The sequence below is a fragment of the Sminthopsis crassicaudata genome, chromosome 1, assembly GCF_048593235.1.
Source record: "Sminthopsis crassicaudata isolate SCR6 chromosome 1, ASM4859323v1, whole genome shotgun sequence".
NCBI classification, from domain to species: Eukaryota; Metazoa; Chordata; class Mammalia; order Dasyuromorphia; family Dasyuridae; genus Sminthopsis; species Sminthopsis crassicaudata.
In genome coordinates, this window is record NC_133617.1 from 647008390 (window position 1) to 647020852 (window position 12463).

The 12463-nt window shown below is 31.7% G+C and overlaps 1 protein-coding gene across 5 annotated transcripts in view; it reads left to right on the forward strand.

Annotated features, from left to right (window-relative positions):
• Positions 1 to 12463, forward strand: part of CCDC171 (coiled-coil domain containing 171) — a 507402-nt gene that overhangs the window by 71475 nt on the left and 423464 nt on the right. For 4 of the 5 annotated variants that reach the window (XM_074282935.1, XM_074282936.1, XM_074282937.1 and 1 more), the window contains 2 exons: positions 2881 to 3071; positions 4836 to 4967. In XM_074282935.1, the coding sequence (XP_074139036.1) occupies positions 2881 to 3071; positions 4836 to 4967 (323 nt within the window). Of the gene's footprint in view, positions 1 to 2880; positions 3072 to 4835; positions 4968 to 5904; positions 5985 to 12463 lie in introns of those variants that run through there. The other variant, XM_074282939.1, reaches the window with a different exon arrangement.

Genomic DNA, 12463 nt, shown 5'->3' on the forward strand with positions numbered 1-12463 from the left:
AATCTCTCACAAAGGAGTAAACAATAGGCTCATGACAATATGGTTGCTGCTTTCAGGAAAGTTCCAAACCACTATTGTCATTGTATATGTTCCCACCATGACAAACCCTGTTGGACTCAAAAAATAATTATGAAGGCCTGGAGACCCTTATTATCAACTTGCTTGTAATTCTGGGCGACTTTTAACATCAGGGTATAGATTTTAAGTACAGCCTAACATGGCTACATGGCAGGGAATCCTTGGGAGAAATGTGATTGGAAAACCCAGCAACAATAACTTAATGAAGATTTGTGTGCCTTCTCATTACCAACACTATCTTCCATTCACCTAAATGAAGTGAAACTCCATGGAGGTGCTCTAGCAGCAAATATTGGCATTAAATAGACTATGCCATTGTGAGAAGAGACATACAGGATTTGTCACAGGATTTGTGAGTGACAAAGGCAGTGTGTGGTGCACAGGGGCTGGACTTAGCATAGACTCATTCTCTCCAAGCTAAACACATGTACTTAACAAAAGTGGCTGCAGCAAGGCAAAGGTGACTACCAGAAGACTTCCTGTCAGTAGATTAGAGTGCTTCTCAATGTATGTGCAATTTGGTGCAAATTTGGAGGGAAAACTGAGCCAAAATAGGTTGGCAACAGTGAAACAGAAAAGGATGGGCAACTTTTAGAGATTTGGGGTCTAGCCCCACTTTTATTTATCTTGTACCAGAATACTCAGAAACATCAGGTTTGGTTTGATGAAGATTACGGGGAAATTCAGAAGCTACCTAATGAAAAATGAGAATTCTACATAGTTTGCTAGTAGGATTGTCCATCCATCTCTAAGAAGGCATTCCCTGGGGCTGAGAAACAACAAAGCATGGATTAATTCTCTGCTTCTTGTGCTTTAGCTTGACAATTAAAATCACCAACCTGCATTGCACTTATATGCAACCGTTGATTCTAGCAGATAAAGACATTTTTAATGTTCTGGTACATTTACTTACCCTGGCATTATACTTTCCAGGAATAGCTACATAGATGATGAGGTTGATGTATACATCAACTCAGCCTTTGGGAAATTCCAAAAGAATGTGTAAGAGAAGAAGTATTTGTCACCTACCAAATTGAAGGTCTGTAGAGCAGTTGTGCTGGCTTCATTGTTGTATGCCTGTAAAATCTGGACAGTTTATCAGTGCCATGCCAGGAAATTTAGCCTCTTCCATTTGTTTGCATTGTCTTCAGAAAATTCTGAAGGTCACCTAGCAAGGTGAAGTACTGAACACTGTGGTCCTTTATCATTGCTGTAGAGAGAACAAAACCAATAGACCTATGCACAACATACATTTTCCTAAAAGATAATTTTACAGAGAACTTTTCCAAAGCAAGTGTTCACACAGAGGTCAGAAGCAGCAGCATGAGGACACTGTCAAGTCTCTCTGAAGAACTCTGGTATCATTTTTATTGTAAGACATGGGACATGCTAGCCCAGGACCACCCACTGTGGCGTGCTGTCATCAAAAAAGCTTCTGTGTTTGGTGAGTAGAGCAGAATTGTGGTAGCTCAAAAGAGATACGAGACTCATGAGGGTGAGAATTGGTTTTTTTCCCAAATGTTCATACCGATAATTTGTGTCTTCCAAGCTCATATCAGTTTGATCAACCACAGTCAGACACATTGTAGACTCATATTATTTTGGTTCTCTTTGATTATGAAGGACAACAACACAGGCATGGCCCCCAAAGTAGACTATTCGCCAAGGCCGACTTGGGCCCTTTTTTTGTTTCTCACTTGGTGAACTTATTACCTACCATGTTAATTATTGTGTCTGTGCAAATGAATTCCAAATCTATACAATCAACCCTAGTTTCTCTCCTGACCTCTAATTGTGTGTCTATTACTGTTTATTGAATGTTTCAACATATGCATTTTATTTTTTCCTCATTTTTTTGTTTGATCTGATTTTTCTTGTACAGCAATATAATTGTAAAAATATTGTGCGATATTGGATTTAGCATATGTTTTTTACCATATTTAACATATATTGGATTACTTGCCATCAAGGGGAGGCATGGGGAATGGGGAGGGGGAGAGAAAGGGGAGGGAAAATTGGAACACAAGGTTTTGCAAGGCTTGATTTTGAAAAATTATACATGCATATGTTTTGAAAATAAAAAACTTTAATAAAAATAATATTTCAAGCTAATTAAATTGATCAGAGAATATTTGCTTACATGAATTATAGCAATCAACAGATTATGTTTCTTACTATAATAGTTTAATCTGTTTTAAGTTTTAATGGGGTGAGATTTTTTTTAACTTTATTAAGTCATTGTATTTTTAATATGTTTCCATTATATTGTCATGTGTCCCATTACTCTCTTCAGATTGCATAAAAATTAAGAAAAATGTTATTGCCCATAATTTATTTAATAATAATATTTTGTACTTTTCAAAGTATTTTTGATTACATTTATAATTTTTAAACACTTTAGCATAGAAACGTGCAAATGTGAATTTGTATTGTTATGCGTATTTTAATTTATTTTTAATCCCTCCTCATGTGTGATAGTTTTTTTCCAATTCCATGTAAAAGATAGCTTTCATCATTTACTTTTAAAAGATTTTGAGTTCTAAATTTTTTCTCCCTCTCACCTTTCTCTAAGACAGCAAACAATCTTATATAGATGTACAATCATATTAAATATTTTTCCATTAGTGATGTTGATTCACATTTTATTGAACTAGCTTTGAGAGGATCAGCGCCTCATTCAGTAAGGAATTCAAGACTAAAGCTAGGCTTCAAACTCCTCTGAGATTTACATTTAGTTCTAATTATATTCAGAAGATATATACATACATATATATATCTATAAACATATTTTTATATTTATAGTACAAAATTCAGAACTTCAGGGGAAGATAAATGAGATCGAGAAAGCATTTCAGACTTCTCAGTTCAACTGGAAAGAAGAATGTAGAAGATTTGAATTGGATTTGGAAGAGAGAGACAATATAATTCAAAATTGTAATCAAGAATATGATCTTCTTTTGAAGGAAAAAAATAGAGTAGATGCTGTTTTAAAGGTATGGTGCTCTTTATTAAGAAATTTTGGTTTGTTTACTTTTGGTTTAGAAGTCTAGTTTCAGTGTATTTTGTTGTAATTTTAAAAAATCTGGTTAAACTCCAAACTTCCTTAGGAAGGTAAGTAGCACTAGGAGTGCTCATTATTTGTGCTTGCTTTGTGTTTGTGTATGTGTGTTTATTTTTTGCATTTTTCCTCACTCTCTTCTGTAATCCTTTCTCACCTTAGAATTTTTACTTAGGAACTGTTTTAGATGTTCTAGACCAAATGAAAGGATAATTTATCTGCTTGAAATGCAAATAGATGTTCAAAAAACACAGCATCAAACAGTGATATATTTTGAGATTACATATGAATGGAATAGATATTTTTGTTTGAATATACCATAATAGTAATAAAATTTTGTATATTTAGTTTGCATTGTAAATATTATCCATGACACAGTATGTAAACATTTAATATTTAGTGTAATTATTTTATGGCATATTTCTTCCCTTAAAAGGATTGTGTAGAAGATATGTAGAAGTTGAAGGGTTTTTTGAGATGTCTACTATTTTTAACAATGTGCAATTCAGTTTAGTTCAAGCTTTTAGTTCCTTCTGATCCTCAGCCAGTGCCCTTTTTATTGTTAACTGTATTACCTAGAATTAATATTAATGCTTAGAATAATTTTCACAAATCAGTTTCTGCCCAAATATGTTACATTCTTTGACTTCCCCACAGTCAGACCTCATCTACTTCCATTTTCAAATCTCTGAAGGTTTTGGATTTTGGTAGGTATTTCTTCTGTCAGGTTTCCTGCTGTAGCTTTTTAAAATGTGATGGTAATAAATTTCGTAGTAGCATCAAATTTCATGGCAGCTTTAATAAACCTGTGAAATGTCAGAATTTAGGGTGCTAGCCTGTTAAGCTTTTGGATTCACTTTGGGAAAGTGAAATAAGAACCATAGATTGATTGACTAAGTAGGTTGAGGAGGGGAGCAGACTATATGGAAGAATTAACACTTGTCATAATACATGCTTAGTTTTGTTTTATCTAGGACTCAAACTCAAGCATGTTTAAGGAATGGCTGCCATCTACAGAACAGAAATAAGAAAAATAAATTTGGGAGAGAAGACTTCAAGCAAAATTTAGTTTATGTGCTAATATGCTATTTTGACCATTACCATTTCTGCATTAATGGTTACAAGTGTCATGGGGACATAGATTGAGGGTAGAGAGGCTTATATCAATCCTTTAGAAGAAAAGGCACATATTGGAGTCAAAGCATGTTAGTTACAGTATATATATTAAAAAATGCTTTATGGATAGTCAATATCAGTTGGATAATGCTTTCCATTTTCTTTTGTTTTGAACAAAGTCAAAAGTCATTTTGGAGGGTGACTTTAATTTTTAGTTTTCCCATTTTTCTTTGGCCTTATCATTCTTATTTCTCATAATAGTATTCATTACCCATAGTTTTTATCAATCAAATTGCTTTTTTATTGTATATGATGGTTATACTGTGTGTCACATCCTAGGATGCTAATATATGTTCCTTGGAGTCTACTTCTACCTTTTGTTGACTTAATGTAAAACTACATAGCTTCCTATTCATGTTTACAGGGATTTGATGTAACGTGAGCATGATATTTTTGTTAGAGTTTTAATAAAATTAAGTAGTTGTTTATTATTAATTGAGGTATGCATATATATTTAAACTGAGGGTGGGGAGAGAACATTTTTTGAATAGATAAATGAAAGAAAAATTTTATTTATATGAAGGAGACATTGGATCAACATCAGGAGCAGAAGAATGAGTTGGAATCTCATATCAGGGAGACAGCACTTGAGGAATTTAGATTACAAGCCGAACAATGGGAAGCAGAAAGAAGAGAGTTACAATTTTTAGTACAGGTATTTAAAGATAGAAGTATATAGTCAGTACCAGTATGTTAAATGTATCTTTTCAGTGCCTATGTTATAAAAATGATATTGATGGTACATGCTTTAGCATAGGGCTGCTTAAACATTTTTCTGCCACTTTTTGCCTGAGAAAATTTTATATGACCCTGAGTATAAAAGTATATAAAATATGGATACAATCAAACATTTACTGATAATAAATCATAATTTTGTTATCCCTACATTCAGTTATAAGGCCCCATCTGGGGTCACAAACCAGTTTAAGAAGCTAGGCCTTAGCAGAGAGTCTTTGAGTTGTAGCACCTGGTAGCTTAGTTTTCATAGTAATGAATCTTTCAGAACTTCTCCAGGCTGTTCTTTAGATGGAAGATCTGTTCCTGGGTCCATACAGGAAGCCTTTACAGTTTGGTTCAACTTGCAGAACTTGCTTGATCTAGATTGACATAGCATTTGAAATTTTTTTTGGTAGATAGTATTTTATTTTTTCTTACTACATATAGTTATCTTTCTTTCTTTCTTTTTTTTTTTTTGAAATCAATAATGTTTTTCCAATTTCATGTAAAGATTTTGAGTTCCAAATAATTTTTTTCTCCCTCCTTCTCTTTCCTCTTCCCTCTTCAAGACAGCAAGAAATCTGATATAGGTTATACATATATAATCATTTTAAACATATTATATGATTATCAAGTGTGATGAACTTGACTCTTTTCAACAGTGAGGTGATTGAAGGAAATTTGAATAGCCTTGTAATGGAAAATGCCATCTACATCCAGAGAAAGAACTATGGAGTTTGAATGTGGATCAAAGCATGGTGTTTTCACCTTTTTGTTGTTTGTTTTCTTGTTTTTATTTTCCTGTCTTGTGCTTTTTTTCCTTTTTGATCTGATTTTTTTTTTTTTTTTTTTGCACTGCATGACGAATATGGAAGTGTGCTTTAAAAATTGCATACAATCTTCTGGTTGCTGTGTACAGTATTCTTTTGGATCTGCTCACTTAGCATCAGTTCATGTAAGTCTTTCCAGGCTTTTCTGAAATCAGCTTGCTCATCATTTCTTATGGAGCAGTACTTTCCATTACATTCATATACCATCTCTTATTCAACCATTCCCCACTTTATGGGCATCCAGTCAATTTCCAATTCCTTTTTCCACCACTTCCTTCATTTTTTTGTCTGATTGTTTAAAAAATCTCTTTCCCGCCCCTCAAAATAAATCTGAACATTTAGAGATCTTATAAGTCCCTTTCCAAAGGTACATTATGTATTCCTGACAAATATTTTTTATGAACTATCTTCCAACTAATTCTAGTTAAGCCAAAAAGAAAAATATTTAAGTTACATCAAGTTATTGATACATTTCATAGATTTTTTTGACACTTAAAAATTAAAGTCCCATGTTAATTTTCAGTTATTGTCACCTTTAGAGTATGGGGAAAAGGATTCTAGTTTCCAGTCACTTATCATTAACAATGTATGTTAATATGCCTTTATGGTAAAACTTTTTTTCCATTTTATAATTTAAAATATTTAGATTTTCTTTTTATTGTTTTAAATAAGTAATTGGAAAAGAAGATTTATTCTTGTGATATAGCAATAGAGAACCTTTTTTTTTTTTTTTTTTTTTTTCCCCCAAGAAGAGATTTTTCCTTAAGTATCCTGGTAAATTGATATAGTCAAATTTTCTTTTGTCTCCATCAAAAGTTGTTAGGGTTTGTTTCCTGCCTACAATTATATGTTGGCATAGTATAGTTTTTCTCATTATGTAGGGTCTTTAGGATATAATTTACTTTCTTCAGTTAATTGTTAATTGAGATCATACTTAAATAATATGGCCAGTGTAGTATTTTCAGTTAGGTTTGGGGACTTCTTTTAATGTATTACTAATAAAAATGTTCAGGTTTCACAGAACTTTGAGCTGTCAATTTTCCAATATGTTTTTCATTATCCGAAAAGTAAGTTTCTCTCTTTGTAGAACTATCGATGCAAATTCTTAATGATTAAATACAATTTTTTTATATTTGCTTAGAATTTGTTGTGATTTTTAAAAATTTCAGGAAATTTTTTGTGATTGATTTTTAAATTTCTTTTTAGACTTGAAATTAACATTATCACTTCAATACTGGAAAAAAGATTTATACACAATAATAGGGAATTTTAAAGAAATATATCTCAGTCAGAAGAATGAAATGTATATGTGAAATTGTTAGGGAGAATTCTGTAGCTACTAGTTGAAGTGCCACTTGTTCCATGAAATCTTTTTTTTTTTTTTTTAATTTTATTTATGAATTTTTTTGACAGTATATATGCATGAGTAATTTTTTTATAACATTATCCCTTGTATTCATTTTTCCAAATTATCTCCTTCCTCCCTCTACTCCCTCCCCTTGATGACAGGCAATCCCATATATTTTACATATGTTACAATATAACCTAGATACAATATATGTGTGTAAATACCATTTTCTTGTTGCACATTAAGTATTAGATTCCGAAGGTATAAGTAACCTGGGTAGATAGACAGTAGTGCTAACAATTTACATTCACTTCCCAGTGTTCCTTCTCTGGGTGTAGTTGTTTCTGTCCATCATTGATCTCCATGAAATCTTTCTTAATTGTTCCATCCAGAAGTGACTTGACACATTTTGTTTACAACTCTTTTATGTATTTGTACTTTGTATCTTTTCTTTCCCCTCTCTACTTTTCCCCTCTCTGCTCACTGCTCTAATTCAAGATCTTATGACTTTTTACCAAGAGTTTAGGTCCTAAACAATTTTAATAGACTTTTAATTATAATATTTTTTGTTTAGACCAGTGGTTTCCAAATTATAGAGCTCGGAAACTTGGGTATCTACAGTTAGTGCAAATGGTCTGCAAATCCATATGTTGCTTTTTTTGTTGTGCATTTTTTCATTTGTATTATAACTAATTTAATGTGTGTGTGTGCGTGTTCCTATAAAAATTATTTTAATTAAAGGGGAAATGGTCAGTCATATACTAGAGTAATGCCAATAAGTATTCTTGATCAGAGATAATTAATAAGACAAATGATTTAGGCTTCAATCCTTTTGTTGCATTTCTTTTCCTATATTTTTGTACTTGCTCTGAATAGATCATTCATGTTTTAACTGTTAAACCTGAGTTTCTTAAGAATAATGTTCATATTAGCAGATTGAAATGAATCAATCACAAATATCAGACAGTTTCTGTGAGACAGGGCAAAGATTGGTTTCTCAACAAATAGAGCAGATGTGGTTCCCTAAGTACCACCTGCTCTCTAATAAACAACCATTTCTTTAAAGCATTTTAAGTGAAATACCACCATCTAGTGATGAAAATAAAAAACTTCACCACTTGTCGGTTTTTTAGATAAAAAAGTATAAAGCTCTTAATGTATTGTTAGTCATTTCTTTCAAGTATTTTATATTTTTGATTTGATAGAAAAATTTTAAAAATCAGGTTAAAAACAGATTTTATTTGACAGAAAACAAATTTTAAGTTTTTATTTGAAGAATCATAATGTATTTTCTTCATGCCTTTTGTATTTATATCACAGTCATTTCCGACTTTTGCCCTATAGAGTGAATGTTCCCTCCTTAGTGCAAAGGAAAAAATTTAAAGCAAAATTGTCTGCTAGAAAAGTATGTTGTTATTCTTTTTTTAAATATTCTTTTTTTCAATTGCATGTGAAAACAATTTTTAACATTCATTAAAAAATTTTTTTGAGTTTCAAATTCTTCTTCTTTCCCTCTCTTTCCTGTCTAAGCAATTTGATATAGGTTATTCATGTTCAGTCATGTAAAACATAATTCCACCAAAATTATGTTGTATAAGAAAATATAAACCAAAAATAAAATCCACCAAAAAATGAAAAATATCTTTTAAAATTTATTTTATTTTTTTTATTATAGCTTTTCATTTACAAGATATATGCATGAGTAATTTTTCAGCATTGATAATTGCAAAACCTTTTGTTCCAGTTTTTCCCCTCCTTCCCTCATCCCCTCCCCCAGATGGTAGATTGACCAATACATGTAAAATGTTAAAGTATAAGTTAAATACAATATATGTATACATGTGCATACAGTTATTTTGCTGTACAAAAAGAATCAGACTTTGAAATAGTGTACAATTAACCTATGAAGGAAATTAAAAAATGCAGGCGAACAAAAATAAAGGAATTGGGAATTCTCTGTAGTGGTTCATAGTCATCTCCCAGAGTTCTTTCGCTGGGTATAGCTGGTTCAATTCATCACTGCTCTATTGGAACTGATTTGATTCATCTCATTATTGAAGAGGGCCACCTTCATCAGAATTGATCCTCATATAGTATTGTTGTTGAAATATATGATGATCTGGTCCTGCTCATTTCACTCAGCATCAGTTCATGCAAAGTCTCTCCAGGCCTTTCTGAAATCATCCTGCTGGTCATTTCGTACAGAACAATAATATTCCATAATATTCATATACCACAATTTATTCAGCCATTCTCCAACTGATGAGCATCCACTCTGTTTCCAGTTTCTGGCCACTACAAAGAGGGCTGCCACAAACATTCTTGCACATTCCCTTTCCCTTCTTTAAGATCTCTTTGGGATATAAACTTAGTAGTAACACTGCAGGGTCAAAGGGTATGCACAGTTTGATAACTTTTTGAACATAGTTATCAAATTGCTCTCCAGAATGGCTGGATATAGTCACAATTCCACCAACAGTGTATCAGTGTCCCAGTTTTCCCACATCCCCTCCAACATTTGACATTGATCTTTCCCTATCCATTCTAGACAATCTGACAGGTGTGTAGTGGTATCTCAGAGTTGTCTTAATTTGCATTTCTCTGATTAATAATGACTTGGAGTACCTTTTCATATGGCTAGAAATAGTTTCAATTTCTTCATCTGAGAATTGTCTGTTCATATCCTTTGACCATTTTTCAATTGGAGAATGGCTTGATTCTAATTGTCTGTTCATATCCTTTGACCATTTATCAATTGGAGAATGGCTTGATTCTCTATATAAAAAATAATATCTTTTGATATATTTTCAGACTCCATGAATTCCCCCCCCAAGGTAGATAGCATTTTTCATCATGAGTTCTTTGGAATTATCTTGGATCATTATGTTTCTGAGAATAGCAGTCATTCTCAATTGATCATCTTTCAATATTGCTGTTATTATATACAATGTTCTTCTGGTTCTGTTCATTTTTCTCTGTGTCACTTCCTGCAATTCCTTCCAGGTTTTTCTGAAATCATCCTACTCTTCATTTCTTTAGCACAATGTACTACTCCATTACAATCATAAACCAGAGGTTGTTCCCAAATTTTTTGTCTGCAGTTATTTTAAATGAATTTTCTCTATCTCTTGCTGCTAGACATTGTGGGTAATATATTGGAATGCTGAAGATTTGTGTGGGTTTGTTTTATCTCCTGCAATTTTGCTAAAGTTGCTAATGATTTCAACTAGTTTTTCAGCTGATTCCCTAGGATTCTTTAAATATATCATCTGCAAAAAATGGCACTTGTTTCCTCATCAACTATTCTAATTCTTTTAATTTCTTTTTTCCTCTTATTTCTATAGCAACTATTTCTTGTACAATATTGAATAAAAAGTGGTGATAGTGGGCATTTTGTTTCATCCCAATCTTACTGGGCAGGCTTCTTGATTATCCATCCCCATTATAGAAAATGCTAATGGTTTTAGATAGTCACTACTTAGTATATTAAGAAATGCTCCAATTATTCCTGTGTTTTCTTGTGTGTGTGTGTGTGTGTGTGTGTGTGTGTGTGTGTGTGTGTGTGTGTGTGTTTTTTTACAAGAATGACATTGTGGGGTTTTTTTTTGGAATCTTTTTCTGCATTTATTGAGATAATCCATATGTTTTTGGATATTTTTATTATTGATATTTATTTCATCACTTATTTATTCATCAACTTTTATTGATCAGTACTTATCATCAATTTATGATGATACTTTCCCAAATGTAGAGCCTTTGCAAATATTGAATATTTTCCTAAAATTGAAGTAGCCCTGCATTCCTGATGGAAATACTACCTGTTCATAGATTATTGTGATACATAAAACCTCTTTGCTAGTATTTTACTTAAAATTTTTGCATCAGTGTTCATTAAGTAAATTGGTTTATAGTTTTCTTTCTCTATTTTTTCTCTTCCCAGTTTAGGTATCACTATCATATTTGTACTGTAAAAAGGAATTTGGTAGTACTCTTTTGCCTGTTTTTCCAAGTAGTTTATATATAGTTTGGAATTAATTGTTCTTTAAATATTTGGTAGAGTTCACTTGTGTGAATAATACATCTAGCCCTAGAGATTTTTTTTTTTTCTTGGGGAATTCATTGATGGGAAATTCAATTTCTTTTTCTGGAATGGGGTTATTTAAATATTCTATTTCCTCTTATGCTAATCTGGAAATTTTATATTTTTGCAAATATTCATCCATTTCTCTGAACTTGTCAGATTTATTGGCATGTAATTAGGCAAAATAGCTACTAATAATTGCTTTCATTTACTCTTTGATGGTGGTAAAAACACCCTTTTCATTTTTGATACTGCTATTTTAGTTTTTTGTATTTTTTAAAAAATCAAATTAACTAATGGTTTATTCAAACCAGTGTCTAGTTTTATTTGTTACCTTAAAAGTTTTCTTACTTTCAATTTTATTAATTTCTCCTTTGATTTTCAGGATCTCCAATTTGGTGTTTAATTAGAAATTTTAATTAGTTCTTTTTCTAATTATTTTAAAGTTGTACATCAGTTTATTAATCTATTCCTTGTCTGTTTTATGGATATAAATATTTAAAGAGATAAAATTTCCTCGGTACTGCTTTGCAAAATTCACAAATTTTGATATATTATTGTTGGGATTCTCTTTAATGAAATTATTATTTCCCACTATTTGGGTTTTTTTTTTTTTTGGCTTACTCATTTTTAGAATTAGATTACTTAGTTTCCATTTAATTAATTTTTTCCTTTTTATTTTTCCTTTTTTATTTAGTATTTTATTTTTCCTCACAACTTTTAACATTTCATTTAAAAAATTCTTAGTTCTAGATTTTCTCCTTTTCTTTCCTTTTGTCCTAATTGAGAATGAAAGCAATTCATTTTAGATTATATATGTGTAGTCATGCAAAGCATTTCCATAATAGTCATGTTGTGAAAGAAAACTGAGACCAGAACCCCCCCAAAAACCTCAAGAAAAATTGTTGAAAACAATGTATGCTTCAACCTGCATCAGTTCTTTCTGAGTATGGATAGCATTTTTCATCTTAAGTCCTGAGTTGTCTTGGATTATTGTACTGTGAGAATAGTTATGTCATTCACAGCTGATCATCTTACAATATTGTATTTTGTACACACAGTTTCACCCTGTATCAGTTCTTGGAAGTCTTTCCAGGTTTTTTTGAGAGCATATTCTGCTCATCATTTCTTTTAGCACAACAGTATTCCATTGTAATTATATACCACAATTTAGC